This window comes from Anolis sagrei, chromosome 6 (genome assembly GCF_037176765.1).
Source record: "Anolis sagrei isolate rAnoSag1 chromosome 6, rAnoSag1.mat, whole genome shotgun sequence".
NCBI lineage: Eukaryota > Metazoa > Chordata > Lepidosauria > Squamata > Dactyloidae > Anolis > Anolis sagrei.
This window is the reverse complement of record NC_090026.1, coordinates 107,484,207-107,504,815: the sequence shown is the minus strand read 5'-3', so window position 1 is coordinate 107,504,815 and position 20,609 is coordinate 107,484,207. Positions and strand designations below refer to the sequence as shown.

At 37.3% G+C, this 20,609-nt stretch overlaps 1 protein-coding gene across 6 annotated transcripts in view; it reads left to right on the top strand.

Annotated features, from left to right (window-relative positions):
* NEBL (nebulette) overlaps window positions 1–20,609 on the top strand; it is a 152,716-nt gene that overhangs the window by 98,630 nt on the left and 33,477 nt on the right. For 3 of the 6 annotated variants that reach the window (XM_060782370.2, XM_067470331.1, XM_067470329.1), the window contains exons 4-8: window positions 2,965–3,069; window positions 4,122–4,232; window positions 11,849–11,959; window positions 16,881–16,982; window positions 19,318–19,419. The exons of 2 other annotated variants lie outside the window; for them this stretch is intronic. In XM_060782370.2, the coding sequence (XP_060638353.2) occupies window positions 2,965–3,069; window positions 4,122–4,232; window positions 11,849–11,959; window positions 16,881–16,982; window positions 19,318–19,419 (531 nt within the window). The remainder of the gene's footprint in view (window positions 1–2,964; window positions 3,070–4,121; window positions 4,233–11,848; window positions 11,960–16,880; window positions 16,983–19,317; window positions 19,420–20,609) is intronic. One more of the 6 variants, XM_067470330.1, reaches the window with a different exon arrangement.

Genomic DNA, 20,609 nt, shown 5'->3' with positions numbered 1-20,609 from the left:
GAGCAATATAGTTTTTGCCTTACATTTCATGGGATGTGTTGAGACAGGAGGTCTCTTTTCTTTTTGATATATGATCTATGTGATGCCCCTTTAGAAAATAATTTTTGTTGTTGCTCTGATGAGTCTTTGTACACTTATATGTGATTCTTGGAGAATTGTGTACTTACTATCTAGACTAATACCCCCTTTCTCCCCAAAATGCATTTCAGGGCATCTTCTAGTACAGGCATGGGCAAACTTCAGCCCTCCACGTGTTTTGGATTTCAGCTTCCACAATTCCTAACAGCCAACTGGCTGTTAGGAATTGTGGGAGTTGAGGTCTAAAACAGCTGGAGGGCCAAAGTTTGCCCATACTTGTTCTAGTAGATTTCACAGAAATTAAAATTTGATTATAGATTATCCTTATTGCTAATTTTTTCCTGTCGCTTAAGTGGACACATTTTAAAAGCAAACAGACATGTGAAAGAATTTCTGATACTGTATATGTTAGTTTGCTTTTGTCAGCTGGCTTGAAATGTTATTTGAAAAAAGCCAATATTCAAATTTAAGTAAATATCAATTCTACTATTTCCGTTGTGCTATAATCTTTCTGCCACACAGCAACCATCTGCAATAGGGAGATCATAATATTGATTTGTCTTGAAATTATGTATTAAACACTATATTAAAAGGAGCTTGAGCACTTAAACCGTTTCATGTTGTCTATAACATGCTGATGGTCTTTATTTTACAGATGTTTTCAAGTTGAACTGATTTCAGTAGCATCATTAGTCATGGTTCATTCTGTCCCATTCAAAACACTGTGGGACTTAACTGTATTTAACTTTAGTGGGATCATGCTTTACGTTATTCATTGGTGATGATGCTTTCATCACATACAGACAACTGGAAACATGTCAAGCCCATTATGGATAATATGAAGTGGAATCATCACCTTCCATAAAGAGCCTTCTTCTTGAAGGACATTGATTGTTCTAAAGCTTTTTTTCGCTGCTTTAATGGAACTCTGCTGGATGTCTGCCAGCATGAGGATCGGGATGATAACAAAAATGTTTAAGTGTCCTCATTTTACCTCCACTGCATCTCTCTGTCCCATTCCTAGCATTGACTCAAGCTCAGCGTCTCGGTTTCTGAATGAGGTAAATGTAAGCCACAAAGTACAGGATGTTGCTTGAAAGGCTGCCAATAAAATCTACTGAGCTGAATTTGAAATGGAACTGGATTTTTTTGGTGGGGGAGGAGGAGGGGAAGCAGTTCAATTGATATACTGTTACTGAATGTGCTTAGGAACTCATCTATTGTACCTCAAGTAAAAAGGAAACTCAGAGGAGGAGGGGGGAAGGAAGAAAGTAATGTTCTAGATCTGAAAGTTGCATAGTATTGCAGATAACTGCCCATGACCTTGAAAAAGCATGATATAAATCTGAAGAAATGTGATGCAAAATTATTTTATTTAAACTACTATAGTGAATGTTGCATGATTGGGCTGGTTAAATTTTCATAGAAATAAAACATTAGCTTGGAGGAAAACAAGCATACCTCTTTGGTTTTAGATGATAATGTCTTTGTTGCAAATGCGGCAGTAAACATAAATTCAGTTGTGAAATTTCTGCTGGATTCTGCTTTGTCTACCAGAAACCGGCAATTCTGCTCCATAGTTCGTCCTCTGTGCATCTTAAAATGTCTCTACATTACTGGGAAATTCTCTAAAGCAGTAGGTGTTTATGAACACAGCTGTTCTTAAATAATTTCCATTACAATTGCAGTGCTATGTATTGTGTGCAGAATATTATAAATACAAATTTTAAAGATGGAGTTTAATTCCATATTGTAGATCTGAATATAAAAACAATGTAGTTACAAAATAATTTAAATAGAAATACCAAAGGAAACAAAGAGAAATCCAGGCATCTGTGTGCCAGTAGGCTCATTTTAGTGAGCCAAGCTTGTTATATCTTTGTCCAGTTGTTGTGTTGGAATATATTACATTACTTCTTTGATCTAATTTGCACAGTCATAATATTTGGTCTTCTGAATACTTCAAAATTCTTTGGCAGAGGTCCTTGAGAAACTGGTTTCTCAAGGCAAGCACATCAGGCAAGGCCTTCTTCACTGTGGCTTTATGATCTTCACTCAGAATATCTGGCATGAAATGATTGTTATTTAAGATAACTGTATTTGAGGTAATGTGGACCTGTGTGTTTTGTGGTGGCCCATTTATAAATACAAGTTATCATTTGTCTCACACATGACAGAAGGACCTCTTATCTAAATATAGACTCTCCTGACTTTATTGGAATTCCTTCTCAAACTTCTTGGTGTTTCAAAAGTGTTTTGCCATGGAGAGTCTGAAAATTTGAAAAAGGACTTTCCTTTGATTGTTTTGACAGTAGTTTCTATATTTTACTTTGTCCCACTTGACAGAATTAATTCTGAAGAAGTCATAATTTCTGTTTGTGAATACAGACAGTTTCCAGGTTACAAGCAAGATAGTTACTGTAGGTTTGTTCTTAAACTGAATTTGTATGTAAGTTGACACACACACATACACACACACATATGCAAACAAGCTTTGGATAGCATAGGGAAGGGTTAACACTCCTGTGGTGTTTATTTTGCCATCTGTGACCCTGTTTAGAAGATTTCACCTCGCTTTCTGTTATTGTAATACTTGGATTTTGAAAAAAATGACTTGTTATGGAAACAAGGATTGGTGATAAAGCTTTAGCTGAGACAACTTTCCCTCAATATAACTCTTCCAGGATTGAACTTCCCTTCCTAGGGGTAGATTTATCTCACTTCCTGTTGTCTCACCCCGGTTTGTAACTATGAATCATTTGTAAGTCAGATGTTTGCAAGTTGGTGACTGCCCTTACACTCCTACAGTTACACGCACACACTCACAATTACTTTCTGATCTGTTTTCCCTTTCCATTCTGTTTCTCTTCCCTACCTTTTTTACAGGTACATTATAAAGAAGAATATGAAAAATCTAAAGACAAGTTCACATTTGTACGTGACACCCCTCAGTTAATGCATGTGAAAAATCTCTCTGCTTTTATATCTGAGGTAAGTTGCAAAGTATTTTGGGGGGAATATTTATAGTCCCAGAGTGATTTACGCAGTAGTGATTTTCCAGAGCTACACCTTATTTCATGAGGCAACATGAAATGAAAAGACTACTGTACAATCATTGAAATGTATATTTAATTCTCAAAATATTTCAGGGTAATGCAGTGGTTGCTAACTCTCAGTCCATCCAAGGTACACCTTAAATAGAACCATTTCTACAGATATTTTTTAATCACAGCAGCATTCACTACCTGCATCTGTTTCCCCTGTATCTCACTTATTCACTACTGTTTGCTTATCAACAGCAACAAGAATTAAGGAATTATAATGGAATAGGATTGGCTGAGGTGATAGAGACTGGGATGTTCTTAGAAATTAGCAAGGAAGAAAGTGAGCAGTTTATTAATCTTTACATTCCAATAGTGCATTTATATGGACATTATCTCAGTCTCATTCTTTCAGACTATATAAAGGAATGGCTCCCAACCTTTTTTTTTGAGCAGGGACCACTTTACCAGGAACCACTCTCCAACATTAGTAACAAAAGGATTATGAATCAGTTTTTGGTCAACTTTAGATTCGGTTTGGTTATTTGTGGTGCTGATTCAGAAAATTGCATTGGATAGACCACATCAGCTCTAGTTTCTGATACAAAACATATACCATCTGGTAGTCGCCATCTGCTCGCCCATAGAAATCCATATTCAATAAGCCTTGGCATTATAAGAGGGGTTTGCGAGAACAATCACTCTTGTTGCAACAGTGTAGTAATGGTGAGGCTGTGGACCATATTTTAGTTCTTGCGGATCACTGGTGGTCCACAGACCACAGATTGTGAACCACTGATATAAAGGCAACTGATTCCTTGGACAAAACCTTTCAATCAGAATTGCAAAGATGGATCTACAAGCCTTTGTTCTAATTTTAGAGCTCGATAAAATCTTCCTTTTAATACTCCCTTGTTGAGAAACAGAACATGAAATTTGCCTCCTGAATGTTGTTGTGATGAAGTTGAAGGAAATGCTACATTGCTTCTTTTTATCTTTTAGGCAAAATATAAAGCAAACGCAAAGAAAGAACTTTCTAATTCACTTTACCAGCAGATGCCAGCTACCATTGATAGTGTATTTGCAAAAGAGGTCATGCAGCTTCAGAGCAAGGTAATTTTTATATATTTGTGTTTAAACAGCTTGATTCACCTCCTGCTGAAATGAACGCATGGGCTAGTCTCTTTAGGGTTTTTCTCTCCACTCCTGTTATTTCTCACTTGACATATAATACTAGGTTTGCTGTAATATAACCAGTCATTACCTTCTCTGGCTCCCATAAAGAGGTCCAGCAGCTCTTATTCATAAAAGTTTTAGTATTTGATTCTTCATGACCCATGAAGAAATATTTTGATTGCAGCAATGTTCATGACTAGGATTCCATTTAGGATGTAAAGCTGCCTTCTGTAGTTCAGGTGAGAAGAAGGCATTTATTTATTTATTTATTTATCCTCCTTCCTTCAGCTAAAAGTCTCCTAGGGCAGCTTACAAATCATTAATCTGACAGTCCCCTGCTCTCAGGTTTACAATCTAAATACCACATGACATATATGGAAAAGGAAATGGGAATGCAGGAGGGGATTACGTCTAGCAAATGCTGATTGCTCTTCTGTCCCTCAGAGGCTAGAGCAGGGGACTTCACACTAAGGTCCGGGGCCCGGATACGGCCCTCCAAGGTAATTTACGCGGCCCTCGCTCAGGGTCAACCTAAGTCTGAAATGACTTGAAAGCACACAACAACAACAATCCTATCTCATCAGCCAAAGGCAGACCAACACTTCCCATTGAAATACTAATAAGTTTATATTTCTTAAAATTGTTCTTCGTTTTAATTATTGTATTGTTTTAAAGTGTTTTTGCACTACAAATAAGATATGTGCAGTGTGCATAGGAATTCATTCATGTTTTTTTCAAATTATAATCCAGCCCTCCAAAAGTTTGAGAGACTTGTGACCTGGCCGTCTGTTTAAAAAGTTTAAAGCAATGGTGGCTGAAACATCGAGAGGGAGGCTTTTACCAGCCAGTCCATATCAGTTGCTTCATGGATGGAAATAGTGATTCTGTGTCTTGCTTCAGTCACAAATAAGAGAGTGTCTGCATTAGACCTGAGGGGAACTAATTTAAGGCTAGAGGTTGTGAACTTCCTTTAGTTTAGCTCATAACACTAATAGAGGCTCCATTTATGAATCCATCTCCTGCTGTGTCCAGCTCACCAGAAAAGAACTCTGCCTTATACCAAATCAGACCATTGATTCATTTTGCTCATTACTGTTGAAGCTAATTGGCAGTGACTCTATTGGATTTCGGCCCCACTTGGAGATGCCAAGTAATCTCAAACTATCTGTAACTACAGTTTCATGAAAATTGTAAAATAGCATAGGATTCAAGACAGATGTAATGGCATCCTTTATGCCTAATACACTTGGGTGCCACAAAGGTTTCATAGCATACCTTCTGGGATCTTCTGATCCAATAGGAATAAAAGCACCGTATTTGGTTCCCAGACTTAGCAGAATGACACTGTTATCAATGATACTGAAAGCTGCTGATAGAGTGAGCATAATCAATAAGATTGCACTCCCCTTACTGTCCTATGGTACAACCTGTTAGCCTGGGTGCAGCTATATCAAAGTGGATCAAGATAATTATCAGTATCATTCTAAAAGTATCTCTGAATCTGGATTGCCACCACACACATTAATACATCTTGCATTAGAATTGAAAAGTTATACAAATGATTTTTGTTCAGTGATCTCTTTCTGTCTCTACAAAAATAGTCTTGCTACTGCTTCCTTCAAAGTGTTGGGCTTTCCTCCCCCTTAATATGCCAAAACCTTCTTTATGCTACATTGGAAGAGTGATCTTCATGGTCTGTAATCATTTGTTTTAGAGAAAATAGCTATATTTTCCAACGTTGTCACTGAGAGTTCTGAGAACATCCCCAGAAAAATATATTTGGATTGGTATGATTTATGCACTTAGTAAGCAGCTGAAGATAGCAGATCCCAGAAATTGTAACCTGAAATAGACGGGCAGAGGGCAATCCTATGTTAGTGTGGTGAGGTAGGCAGTCTCTTGTTGGATAATGTGCTCCTTCCTGTTTTCTTGAGGAAATAAATTAAGAATACTCTAGTAAGCAAGATTGAGAGAATCGTGCTTCTGGCTCTAATATAAGTTATCTGGCTGCCAATAAGTTTCCAGTCATAGAATCATAGAATCATAGAATCATAGAATCAAAGAGTTGGAAGAGACCTCATGGGCCATCCAGTCCAACCCCCTGCCAAGAAGCAGGAATATTGCATTCAAATCACCCCTGACAAATGGCCATCCAGCCTCTGCTTAAAAGCTTCCAAAGAAGGAGCCTCCACCACACTCCGGGGCAGAGAGTTCCACTGCTGAACGGCTCTCACAGTCAGGAAGTTCTTCCTAATGTTCAGATGGAATCTCCTCTCTTGTAGTTTGAAGCCATTGTTCCGCGTCCTAGTCTCCAAGGAAGCAGAAAACAAGCTTGCTCCCTCCTCCCTGTGGCTTCCTCTCACATATTTATACATGGCTATCATATCTCCTCTCAGCCTTCTCTTCTTCAGGCTAAACATGCCCAGTTCCCTAAGCCGCTCCTCATAGGGCTTGTTCTCCAGACCCTTGATCATTTTAGTCGCCCTCCTCTGGACACATTCCAGCTTGTCAATATCTCTCTTGAATTGTGGTGCCCAGAATTGGACACAATATTCCAGATGTGGTCTAACCAAAGCAGAATAGAGGGGTAGCATTACTTCCTTAGATCTAGACACTATGCTCCTATTGATGCAGGCCAAAATCCCATTGGCTGCCACATCACATTGTTGGCTCATGTTTAACTTGTTGTCCACGAAGACTCCAAGATCTTTTTCACACGTACTGCTCTCGAGCCAGGCGTCCCCCATTCTGTATCTTTGCATTTCATTTTTTCTGCCAAAGTGGAGTATCTTGCATTTGTCACTGTTGAACTTCATTTTGTTAGTTTTGGCCCATCTCTCTAATCTGTCAAGATCGTTTTGAATTCTGCTCCTGTCCTCTGGACTATTGGCTATCCCTCCCAATTTGGTGTCATCTGCAAACTTGATGATCATGCCTTCTAGCCAGTCCCAATTCAAAGTGCAAGTTATGACCTATAAAGCCTAAAATGGTTTGGGTCCTGCCTATCTTTAGGACTGCATCTCCCCCTATGAACTGGTGCGGGCTCTAAGATCCACCGGGAAGGCCCTCCGCTTGCTCCCACCACCATCACAATTACAGCTGGTGGGGATGCTGGATTCCGTATCACATTCCATATCACAAAATCACAAGCCAAACAGTGTCTAGGACTGTGTGATGTATTTATTATTATTATGTGTTGTTGTTGTTGTTGTTGTTATTATTATTATTATCATTATACAATACAGTACCCCAAGAATATGAGTTACAAAAAGTTAAACGCTCATACAATCTGGGAGATGTTTGAAACTTTGCTTATCCATAGAAACCTATTGAATAATCAAGTCACACCCTCTAGGCCTCATAGGAACACAAACGCAAAGTCCTTCTGAACAAATATTACCAAGAAAACTTGTGATATGTTCACCTTAGGATCAATATAAGTCAGAAACAACTTTAAGGCATTAAACAACAAAAATTGCACAATATTTTAAATAACGTATTTAGTTTGTTTTATAAGTAAGTAAGCTATGTTATTTGTTCCTTAATGCATTTTATGTTTGGCCTTATTAAAAATAGAATTTTGTGTGTAGGATTTTTTTTTTAAAAAAAATCCCCCCCACATTCAGTAATAATACAAAGCAGATGCAACAGAGAACTGACTTCAGTAATATGAAGTAAATTGGCGCTACCCTGTCTTATTGATGTGAATTTTCTTTTTGTAAAAGTTATTCTGAAAGAATTAAACAGCAAGCTGCACCCTGTTAAACACTTACGCTGAAACACGTCTGCTTTAAAAGGACATACATAATATATCTTAGATGTACCATACAATGTAAAACCTGCAGACATATTTATTTCCCATTTGTGGCATAAATCATTGCATTCTTGGTGCAAAAGCTGGGAAGGTGGAAACATTTCCATTCACTGGGCTTTCCAAACATTATGCCTGCAGGAAAATGAAATAGTGTTTTACAACAGAGCTGAGGTTTGTACCTTCCCAAACCACCCTCATCTAGACCCATGTCTTCTAAAAGCCCAATATTCATGTACAGACAGGTTTGCCATATGCTGCAAGGAAGAAAAAGGCAATATTTATATTTTTCTTCCTTTGTTTTCCTTGCCCTGCTTCTCTGCTTCTATGTATTTATGATGGCTCTACGGTTTACAATAACATTATGGAAGATTTAAAGAAAGCTGTATCACTCAATACTGAATTTGCTTTAGTTTTTCTAAAATAAAAGTAGGTTATGAGAACTCAATTAATGGGGCAAGTATAAATAGTGAAGAGTTAACAGTGAGGAAGGGGAGAGGTGCACAATTGGATAAGACCATTTCTAGTCAACAAGGTCCAAGAATGAACTGAGTCCCTCATTACTATTTATGATAATAATACTCCTACAGAGCCAGCATGATGTAATGGTTTCAGCATTGGAATTGTTGTGGTTTATTTGTTCAGTTGCTTCCGACTCTTCATGACCTCATGGACCAGCCCATGCCAGGTCTCCCTGTTGTCTGTCGCCACCCACAGCTCCTTCAAAGTCAAGCCAGTCACTTCAAGGATCCCATCCATCCATCTTGCCCTTGGTCAGCCCCTCTTCCTTTTTCCTTCTATTTTCCCCAGCATCATTGTCTTCTCTAAGCTTTCCTTTCATTTCATGATGTGGCCAAAGTATTTCATCTTTGCCTCTGATATCCTTCCCTCCAGTGATCAGTCAGGCTTTATTTCCTGCAGTATGAAATGGTTGGATCTTCCAGGGCACTCTCAGAATTATACCTTTGGAAACCAGGGTTTAAATCTTTGCCATGAATGACCTTGGCCAAGTCACATTTTCCCAGCTTCAGAAGAAAGCAAAGGCAATCACCCGCTGAACAAATTTCGCCAAGGAACCCCCATGATTGAAGGGTCACCATAAGTCAGAATGATTCAAAAGAACATGACCATAATGTTTCTAAAAGATGATGGAAGAGCCAGCTAGCAAAGAAGAACTAGAAGTCTTTAGATTATTTGCTGCTGTCTCTTATTTGTAAAGCACCAACATATTTTGCTGCCTGAGGCAAAGCAGCAAATGGCATCTTAATAAACATTGGATATCTGAAGCCAATGATATTATTTTGACTCCTGAAGCTGGAAATAAAAATGCCCCACTTCTCCTACCTGGCAACAATAATAGTTAATTAGTTAACTATTTGTTGTACTGTATTTTACAACACTTAAAAGGACTAGCTAAGGCAGGTAATCCAATCTGTCTAGTGTTGTAGTGCTGGTTTCAAAGCCCCATCAGTGTCAAAACAAACAAAGAGGACAGCTTTTCTTGTTTACAAGCTAATGAAGTTGTGGAGGAAAAGGGCAAAGATGATGGAGAAGACAGCCAGAAGATTTTTTGTCGAATTTAGTAGCATATGGTTTAGCTTTGGAGAGATATGTACTTTCAGACAAGGTCTTCAGACAAAACATTCATCTGGAGAAAGAAAGCAGAGGAGGCAACTGCGATATTCTTGGGGGGGGGCACAGTGACCCCTCAGGAGACATTCAGTGGCTATACTCCTCACCACACTCTCCATTGCAAAAACAGCAAATTTTGTCCCAAATGCCACCAATGTGTCGGTTTTTATATGCACAGATTATTTGTAGATTAGAGTGAAATCTTGTGTCTGGTTAAAAAGTATGGGTAATAGGTTTCAAGGTTCTTTGTTTTCCTTCAGGCATTCTTAAAAAATCATAAGGAATGGCATGCCTTTGAAAGAAATGAAGGAACAACATGGCAAAGTATTTATTTTGTATATATTCCATCACTTTGACAGAAAATTCCAGCGGTTGTTCCTTATCAAGGAAAAAAAATGACCCAAGAAAAATACAAAACTATAGTATGTCAGTGGGCTGTTTGGTTTTCTTCTTCTTGATCTGAAACTCTATTTCTTCAAGCACTTGGCAAATGTGCTTAAAGCAATATTTCTATTTGCTTACAAAGATGATGAATGGTGGGAGTCTTCAGTTCTTAAGAAAGAATTGTGTTAATAGCATTGTAATTCATCTGTGTGTTTTTACAAAAAAGCACATTCTACTTTTTTGAATATGTATTAAAATATGCATTAATTTTAAGAATGTCTCTATTTACTGATATTTAAAGCAGAAACAATGAAATCAATGTAATCTATGTACCATGACAGATTAAGATCTATTTATTTCAGTAGGCCTACCTGGAATTTGATGGCATCCAGATCTGATTTCCATGATTTTGTCTTTACATACTGTTTTTCACTGATCCATTTAAACCGAGCGTACACAACCTGGGGCCTCCAGGTGTTTTGGACTTCAGCTCCCAGAATTCCTGACTTTTGGAAAAGCTGACTAGGGCTTCTGGAAATTGGTGTCCCAAACATCCCAAGGGTCTCAGGTTGTGTAGGTTTGATTAGAACTATTTGGACATGATTGGCTTGATGAGTCTGGCTGAATCTGCTTACATTTAGTTTTGAGTCCATGGTGCTTTTAATGCAGCCCTCTCATACCATTATGGTTGTGGATTAATTCTGTCTCCTGGTATGGTTTTCCTATAGAGTAGTTGGGAATTTGATTTTTTTAGTGCTAAAAATAATCGGTCAGTTCTCCCGCCTCATTGCAAGACTGAAGAGTGGGCATGTGATGGATGTGATCTGGTTGTTCCTTTCTCAAGGAAATCTCCAGCCTCAGACAATGTCTGGTGCGTGATTAATGAGGGCAAGACTTCCCAGAATAATAGCTGTGATTTTCTCTATGATCTTGAAACCCATATATGTGTGTCTTAATATAAATCATTTGATGTTGTAGTGTGACCCTTTGGAAGTCATGATTAAGACACTTGTAATGCATATTAGTATTTGCTAAACATTTCCCTTATTTTTCTGTGGTACCATGTGCCACAGTGCTACTTCTAAAGATTGTTTTTAATTACTAATAATTTTAACTTTAAAAAGGTCAATAATGTAATTGTGCCATGGTGCCATGTAATAATTTTATGACATCATAGTGTGATTTCAAAAAAAAAAAATGAAGGGCAACTAATCATGATGCAGGAGGTTGAGCAAATGGCATGGACAGTATCAAGGAAATTATAGTGAGGAAAAGAAAATAGTGGAATTGAAAAATGTGCTATTAAAATACAAGTGTGTTAAGAGTGTGATACATAGTATCACAATTCAGCTGTCTTTGGGAGTATGGGAGTACTGGTTTATAGGAAAGCCAAAAACAATTAACTGGTGTGATAAACACACATGTGAACCCTAACCACAACATTAAAAAAATTCAGATGTGCATGCATTCATGCACAGGAATGAGCTTTTATTAGAGCAATATTGCCGGCTCTGTTTGCAGTCACAAACTCATCCATAGAGCTCTTCACAGTGACTTTAGCCAAATATGAAATTATTTATATGAATTAGACCTTTAAAAAGTTAAAGTGACCTTTTTGAACTTCTACTCCCAGTCCCCAGCCACTGAATTATAATAAAAGAAACCTTGTTCTGTCATGTATCTACATATGCTTCAAAATAGATAATACAAAATGTATCATTTTAAGGTTCACTACAATAAGAAACACATTTCTGAAAAGGGAACATCAAACTATGCACAAATGAAGGAGCCTCCAGATGTTAAGCATGCCATGGAAGTTAGCAAAAACCAAAGTAATGTGAGTATTTTCCTCTGTTATGGAATAATGCAAAATGAAGTTTCATTGCTGAATTTCTAAGAAAATGTCTCTTGTGTCATTATTCAAGTTTGTAAATGAGTATGAAATGATGATTTAAAAGTGTTTTGAAGGAATTATAGTTAAGGGATTTAAACTCAATACGATTTTACGGAAATGATGTGAATATAAAATGCTTTTTTATGAACAGCCATAATTCCGAGTAAATTTGAAAAATGAAGATGATTAGAAACCAGATGAAGGTGCATGTCTTCACAAAATATATTTGCACGTCTGGCTTTTCAATGTCTTGAACAGAACTCCTGATGAGCTTTTTATCAGTAGCAGCAAAATAATCCCAGAGTATGTCAATTCATATCCTTTCACCTATGTAGGTAACCAGAGATCCTATAAAGAAAACTCCAAAGTGCTTATATGTGTGGAGACCTGTTTTTTAGATACAGAAGTCATGCTCCTCAGCAGTGAAGCAATTACCTTCATCAATCTATGTAAAAGGCACCAGTTTTAGTATATTTTCAGATAAGACCTGGAGAAAAGTTGCTTTTGTGAAGTAAAACTTCCATGACACCAGCTAGCATGGTTTCAGAATGGTTACAATTTCCAGGATACCTCTCGATATCCCAAGTATCAAGAGGTATCCTCCAGCTAGCTGCAGGACTATGGCACAGCTAGCTGGGTGTCAGCTGCATTAAGATCACTTCTGACCGAAAGGTCATGAGTTCGAAGCCAGCCCGGGTCGGAGTGAGCTTCCGACTAAATTTGTGTAGCTTGTTGTCGACCTTAGTAGTCTGAAAGACAGTTGTATCTGTCAAGTAGGAAATTTAGGTACCACTTTGTGGGGAGGCTAATTTAACTAATTTACGAGGCCATAAAGATCAGTGACTATGCAGGGAACGAGGAAGTACTTTATCAGTGTCACAGATGGACGGTGAAGCAACAGCTCCCCTGGTGGCCAGAAAAAGTTGGAATTTTAAATAGACTCTGACTGTTTGTCTATATGGGTTGTGTGTCTATGGCATTGAATGTTTGCCATGTATATGTACATTGTAATCCGCTCTGAGTCCCCTGTGGGGGTGAGAAGGGTGGAATATAAATACTGTAAATAAATAAATAAATAAATAAATATCCGGAGGCTTTGGAGAGTTGTAGTTTCCCAAAATAACTTTTTCTAATAGTGCATTTGTACTGTATACTTAATGCAGTTTAGCACCACTTTAACTACCATGACACAATGCTATGAAATAGTGGGATCTGTAGTCTTGCAAGACACCAGAGAAAGCTTTGTAAAATCATGTCCCATGATTCCATATAATTGAGACATGGCAGTTAAAGTGGTGTCAAACCATATTAATTTTAAAATGTAGATGTACTAAATAATATCTTCTAGGAATTAGGGAAGAATCAGCTTTGTTGAATAATAACACAACATTTTCAATGTAAAGATAATGACAATATGGAACTTGCACTGGGGGAAATCTTTACATCTACCTTTCTTTGTGGTTGCTCACAACCATAAAGCCATTGTTCCCCTGATGTTTGTTTCTGCTACTGTTTTTCACCTCTGTCTTTTCAAATGATAGCAGCCAATCAGGGATCACATTGTGACAAGATCACTAAACTAGGTAGCTTACCTCACAGAGGGGAAATTAAGCTAAATTACCATAATGGTGAATAGGTGTTAAGTGTTGGGAGATACAGAATTCTTCTGGACTGATATTCCCTGTCTTTCAATCATTCTGTGACTCAAGTGACATCAAGCAATGAAAATGCCATGGCACAGTGTTGCATAACAAGGAGCATTGGCCTGGTTGCCTTAGCAACATTGACATGTCCGCTTTCCTGACACCTTCCTCTACACAATGTGCAAATACATTGCAGCCAGTTTAATGTTGCTTTCATAATGGGCTCAAGCATTTGCAGATAGCAGTTCCTTGTAATGTCTCAGACCTAAATACCGCAGCTTGGAAAATGGCTCTCTGTTCAGTTACATAACATCGTTCAAGCAAGGCATAACAACATCTAAATTCTAAAGTATATATTGCCGGAGTTTTCCTGTCTGTTGCTTGCTCTCCAACCCGTCTGTTTTTCCTGCTGTGAAACGAACCACACTTCCTTATTTCATTCACTATATAGCTGCCACTTGAGAAAAATAAGAGGCAAAGTTGTTAGAGCTTTCACTGAAACATTCTCTGTATTTTCATCCATCTCTGAATGGACAGCTTCTGTCTTAGTGGCTGTTTTACTATGTATATTGGACTTCCATCTGCAATTTATGTGGATAATGTGTCCCTTTCAAAAACCTCTTCCTGATGCTTTTATGGTAGTCACTTCACGTCATGTAGTCATTAGGATGAACAGCATATAATTAGCTAAGCCTATGCAATGCTCCAAACTCTGAGATCATGCATACTTTTGATTCTATTCTAGACAATTATTTTTACTGGTTTGCAGTACCAAGCTTTGTTAATTTTAGTATTCAACAATGGGTTAGAGTTTTAGGGATTAATGTAATCACCTGCTGAAACCATCTGTATATGAACCTAAAGATGTTGTGCTAGGATCAAAGGCAAAATCATATCGCTGCTCAGTGATGCATCCACTCTAGATCACTGCTAAGATTTAGCCCTCCAAAACAAGCTCTGAACCCAGAAATAACTGAAAATGAACCTGAGTCTCCAAGGGAAATGTAACTCAAGTTGAACCCCTGTGTCTTGGGGCCCTTCCACACAACCCTATACCCCAGAATATCAAGGCAGAAAATCCCACATTATCCGTGTTTGGATTCAGATAACCCAGTTCAAAGTAGATATTGCGGGGTTTTCTTCCGTTATATTCTGGGATATAGGGCTGTGTGGAAGGGCCCCTGGTCTTGCTTTCTATTAGCCAGGAAATTTTCTATCTGAGTTAAGTTTCCATTTGTTCACCTCAACACTCATTTATCAGCATCTGCCACTGGTTTAGCTTCCTTGGATGCTGTTTAAAATGTGTGCATCATTTAGATGGAAAGTTATATGTAAGTGGTGTACAACCACACATGGAACTAAGTGCCCTTCCACACAGCCATATAACCCAGAATAGCAAGGTAGAAAATCCCACGATATCCGCTTTGAACTGGGTTATCTGAGTCCACACTCAGATAATATGGGATTTTCTGCCTTGATATTCTGGGATATAGGGCTGTGTGAAATGGACCTAACTCTCCCAAGAGTCTCATGTATGTATGAAATAGCATAAGTTAAGAATTGTTACATTTATTGATAGCATTGGACATGGTGGCAAATAGGAGTCTTTTAGAGTCAGCTTCTGAGTTCATCTGTCCAGTAAGGCTAGTAAGATTAGATAGAGGGAAAATGGGGGAACTATTATAGTCCTTAATATCAATGAATTACATATCTATAGATTCAATTATTCACCCAACCCCAAAACGTTAACCTTAATTTTGCAATTTTATATAGAGAACACCATTTTACTACAATACGGCTTATAATGGGACTTCAGCATCCATATATTTTGGTATCCATGGTGGGCAGGTTCCTGGAACTAAACCCCAGGAGATACAAATGACTTGCTGCCATGATCTAATTTGTCTTAAAACCAACAATACCATTTACGTCAGTTGAAAGTTAAATATTTTATATTTTTCGCATGTACACACACATGTGTCTCTTTCCAAAATGATAGAAAAATTAAATGCTAGAAAAAAGATGATAGCTGAAAAAAATAGGAAAGCTAGAAAAAAGATGAAGTTGCATCTGCACTGTAGAATTAATGCCTTTTGATAACACATTAACTACCATGGCTCAGTGCTGTGGAATCCTGGGATATTTAGTTTTAAAAGGCTGGGGCCACACCAAGCTCTAAATCCTAGGATTCTATAGCATTGAGCCATGGCAGTTAGTGGTACTAAGTGACATTACGTTTTCAGCAACCCAAGTCAAGTCTAGAAAATTCAGTTTCTGGGCCTGACCCAGAAATTACCAGAACGAGTACAATGAATTTCCAGGTGGGTTGGAATATTGGTGCCATTAGTGAAAGTTCAGTTCTAAAGAAATCTTCTGTCCACATGCATAATGGATGGGTCCTGGATTGATGTTCAAAATATGGTTAAAGGTCAGGTGGCAAAAAGGTGCCTGTCAATTATCCTGGGCAGTCACCATTAAGGACTTTATAAGACTTTGCTGCTATTCTGAATTGTACCTGGAAACCATCTTGAAACTAATTCTTTCAAAATTGAGAATCTGTTCTTTGTGGCCTGCCTCTTTCAACAATCTGGTGTTCTTATATTTAGCCAATTGTACTATCAAATAATTTTTCAAAAACCCCTGTATGTAAAATATGTGACAGTAATCTAACTGAAGAGTGGAAGTGCCTTTGTTATGTCGTATCTGCTGAAGAAAGAACAGTACTGGCACACTGGCTGAAGTTGATAATAGGAATCTAGCAATTTCTATTTTCTGATTAACATTAGTTATAGGATATTTTATCCCAATCATTAAAATCTAGCTGTGTTTATCTGTAGGGGAACACAGTCAAAGCATATTGACATGATATAAAACAATACATTTTGTGAAAAATGCTTTGTTTTAGGTAAAACAATTTAAAAAGAGAAAACTATAACAATGGAACATCCTGTTCATGTAAAGGATTTTACACATTAGCTACTCTCCATAATATATTTTGTATAATAGACATAATAATATTGTAACATTTTAATGCTGGTAATTGCAAAAGAACTGAATCTTTTGTTTCTAGAACCATATGATTTGCATTTTTTTATTTCACCTTAATCCTGGTTAATATGTTATGGTAAATAAGAAGGACTGCCTTTCATTAGTATTTAAATTTTATTATGTTTGAGTGTAAATAGCTAAATTATAGGTAAATCATGTCTTTTGTTTTATAGGTTTCATATAAGAAAGATCTTCAGGATACTCATAAATTCACTGAAGTTTCAAAGAGACCTGATATCGTGATGGCAACTCAGTTAACAAAGATAATAAGCAATGTATGAACTTAAATTACTTTTGCAATTAAAGACCAGTTCTAGATTTTATTTTATTTTTATTTTGTTGATGCCAGAGTATTTGTAGTAATAATGGAAATTTTAGAGTTATATTAAGACAATTTCTGTTCCACAAAGTGTACAATTTTCAGTAATCATATCTCCTGTTCGAAATGTTTGTGTCAGCATGCCACTCCGCCACACTAGTAGCATAATGTATTTTCAGGAATGGACAGTACCATTTATTTGATAGTTTTTTTTAGGCAATTGGAAAGTCCTACTCTAGACTATATTTTGCTGATGCAATTCATAAAGGTCAATTTGGAAGAGCCCACTTAATAATTGTTATGGACTCTTAATAATTTCCCCATTTAATTTAAGTTGTGTTAACAGAAATCATATACCTTCTGACTCATTTTCCAATTGGTATGTAAGAAAATGTCAGTGATCCTGCATCCAGATGTGTCGTGTGTGATGCTCCAGAAATGCAACTCTATGCTGCCCCATCAAGAAGGCTTCAAGTTATTAAATGCACAAGGAAGAGAGGTGGGAACCAAGCAGTAGGGACTGAAGTTCTCTAGAGAAAGGGGAGAGAAATGTGGTTGTTGTTTCTCTTTACTTTTTCTAGGGAACTGCAGATGAAACAGTCCCCACTTCTCAGTCACCTTCTTCCGTCCCTCGTCCACTCCCTCCCCGTGCAATTTAAGGGATGCAGTATTAGCATGGGGAGGGTAAAGTTTTGGATCTCCAGAACAAGACATACACACATATGTTGCTAGGATTTCAGCCTGTATCTCTGATGGTTTCCTGTCCTTTTTGTCAGTTATTCACTCACTCTGAGAATGCATACAAGTCAGTTATTGAGGGCTGAACAATGCTCCCAGTCTGTGAAATTTGCTTCTTTTCCCCAATAGGAATTCCAAGTGCCAAACAGAAAGGAATTTGGGGAAAGGAAATGCTTTAAGATGTAAAAGGCAGGATTTAAGGAGAAGAGCATTAAAAACAAAAACAATGCTAAACTGCTTTCAGCACTAGAACTTAGCTATAGTTAGTTTACATAAAATGTCTCCACCCCATAGAGACAAAGAGAGGGCGAGAACATTGCCCATCTCAAACTGTCTAATTTCAGCATCTTATTTTGAGAAGATTCATTTTGTTGCCATGGCTAAACAACTGCAAGGCCAAGGTCTGTGTTCTCATAACCCAAAACACTCTTGCCAGGTTACTAGATGGTGCTCGGGTACCTACCCATTGCTCCCAAACTGCCATTTGCTTGCAACCGAACCGGCTTTTCAGAAGCAATCCAGGGATTACCTTTCTTGCTTAGCATTGTTTTTCTGCTCTTACACTTGGAAGAAAGTGCCCTTTACCTAGTGTAAAAGTATTAAAAAGAAGCAGATAGTAACAGTTGAGCAATTAAGGCTAAAAAGATAGCTTGGTCCAGCCCAAAAACAGTAGTAAACTGTGACTCGTCATTATAAGAACACATAAGCCTTGGACTTCCAGGCTCCTTTCCTTTCCTTCACACACAAGGAGCTTGAATAAAAATGAGACTGGAAGTTTTCCTGCATACTATGATTTACTAGGCAGCCTCTCAATAAATAATAATGCTAATAAATATATTTATAATGAAAGTAGTATTGTCACATACCTAGAGACATGTTGTGGGGAAATATGTACCTATTCATCTAGGTTTGATTTCTAAAGTGGTAAAAGGTTTGAGAAGGATAGTTGGGTTTCTCTTGATTACAGTTCTAGCACTTAAGGTATATTTCTGCTTATCAGCCTCTCCCCTTTCCTTCTTCTATTCATGCTTCCATGACCTGCGCACCTGTTGACGGGTCCTCTCTACTATAGAATTTCATACAGCGTCTCCACCCACACCTGCTATACAGACTTGTACTATGTCTTTACTGACCTCAGTAGGATTGCATTTCTGTAATTTAGTATGGAACCTGACCTGTTATATGGAAAAGGCCACCATTTGTATTTTTCAGTTCAATTTTAAATTGAAACGCTTAAAACTATTCGCTCTTGAAGGTAGCTACAAATCAGCTACTCTCATACTTAGCTTCAATACTACCATATATATATATTTAAAAATGCAACATATTGTTACTGAAATAAAATAAATGGTATTACTGTCTAATGAGGAGAAGCTTGAGAATTGCTGATTAGCATGCTACCCAAAGTGGTGTCAACAGAGGTCACTAAATGAAACTTGCTCTACTGTTGCTTTGGAGGCTTATGTTTCTCTTGGCAATATTGAAAGTGGGGTGAGGGGACATCAAAGAAAATTATGGTCATTGTTCATGTATTTTGATTTTGTTTCTTAAAGGCTGAATATACAAAAGGAAGAAAAGAAATGAGTAAAGAGCCAATGGTACTTGGAAGACCAGACTTCGACCATGCTCAAGAGGTTTCCAAATATTTAAGTCAAGTAAGATTACAACAGATTAGATCATGAATCAATGAAGATATTTTATACCAAGGAGTGTAATAGTGTTTCTGCTAGTCAAGGTGATTGCCTAAAAATTGGGGATTTTGTTTCCATACTGTTTAGAATAGCTGCATGATAAATGCTGAGAAATCAATAACTATAATCTGCAAGTGATTTTAGATTTCACACATAGAAGGCAATAGGATTAAGACATTTTGATATTGTAAACAGAATATTCTAAGTGATAGGGCTGTTGTGTATGGTCTGATTTTTTTTTACTTCACAGCTAGTCTTTTGAAAGTACTATCTTATAACCAAGAATGGTCAGCTGATTTGTGAATGTGAGAATGTGTTATATGTCAGAGAATGGAACAACTGTCTTCCAGCCTCCATTTGTCTCCCCAATAACAAGTTATTTGAGCCTGATTGGAATAGAAAATAATATAGTCATGGTACATCTGTTAATCATTTTTAAAGTTAATTAGGTTATGCGGAAAAGAGTGAGGACCCATTTTATGATACCTGTAAGTTAAGTCATATAATTAAAGTATCGTTTACTTTAATCATACATGGTAGCTGAATGCTTTGAGGTTATGTTTTTCTTTTTCCCTTTAGATCCGGAGTAATAAGGTTTTGCTTGAATAATCCCATTAACATAGTAACAATTTGCCCTTTGTTAATAATCCTTTAAAATACTAATTTACATCTTACACTCAATCAGGGTGCAATTAATTGTTCAGGGGATAATTATTACAGTTTGGATTATGTGTGAAGGTAATTCTGCATTGTCATATCAGTTTAGAAAATGCTGCTCCTCCAACACATTAAACCAAAGACATTAAGTGCCCAAATAACTGAACTGAAAGGTTCATATTCAAAGATCCCTTGCAGTATTGTGCCAAAGCACATCTTTATTGCCATTGTGATAGATCTTTAGGCACATGAATAAGCTACGTACTGTTTCACTGTCACTATCCTTGCAGATAATTTGCTTGGGTTGTTAAATCTGGCCTTCATGCTACAGTCTGTTATTTATTTCTTTATTTGATGTATATCCTCCTTTGTCCCAAACAGGACTCAAAGTAGCTTACGATATAAGTTGAAACAAAATAGTTAAAGCAATACCTGATACAAAAGTTAAAACATCATGAAACATAAGTCCAGTTGAAACATTATTTTCAGACATTGAT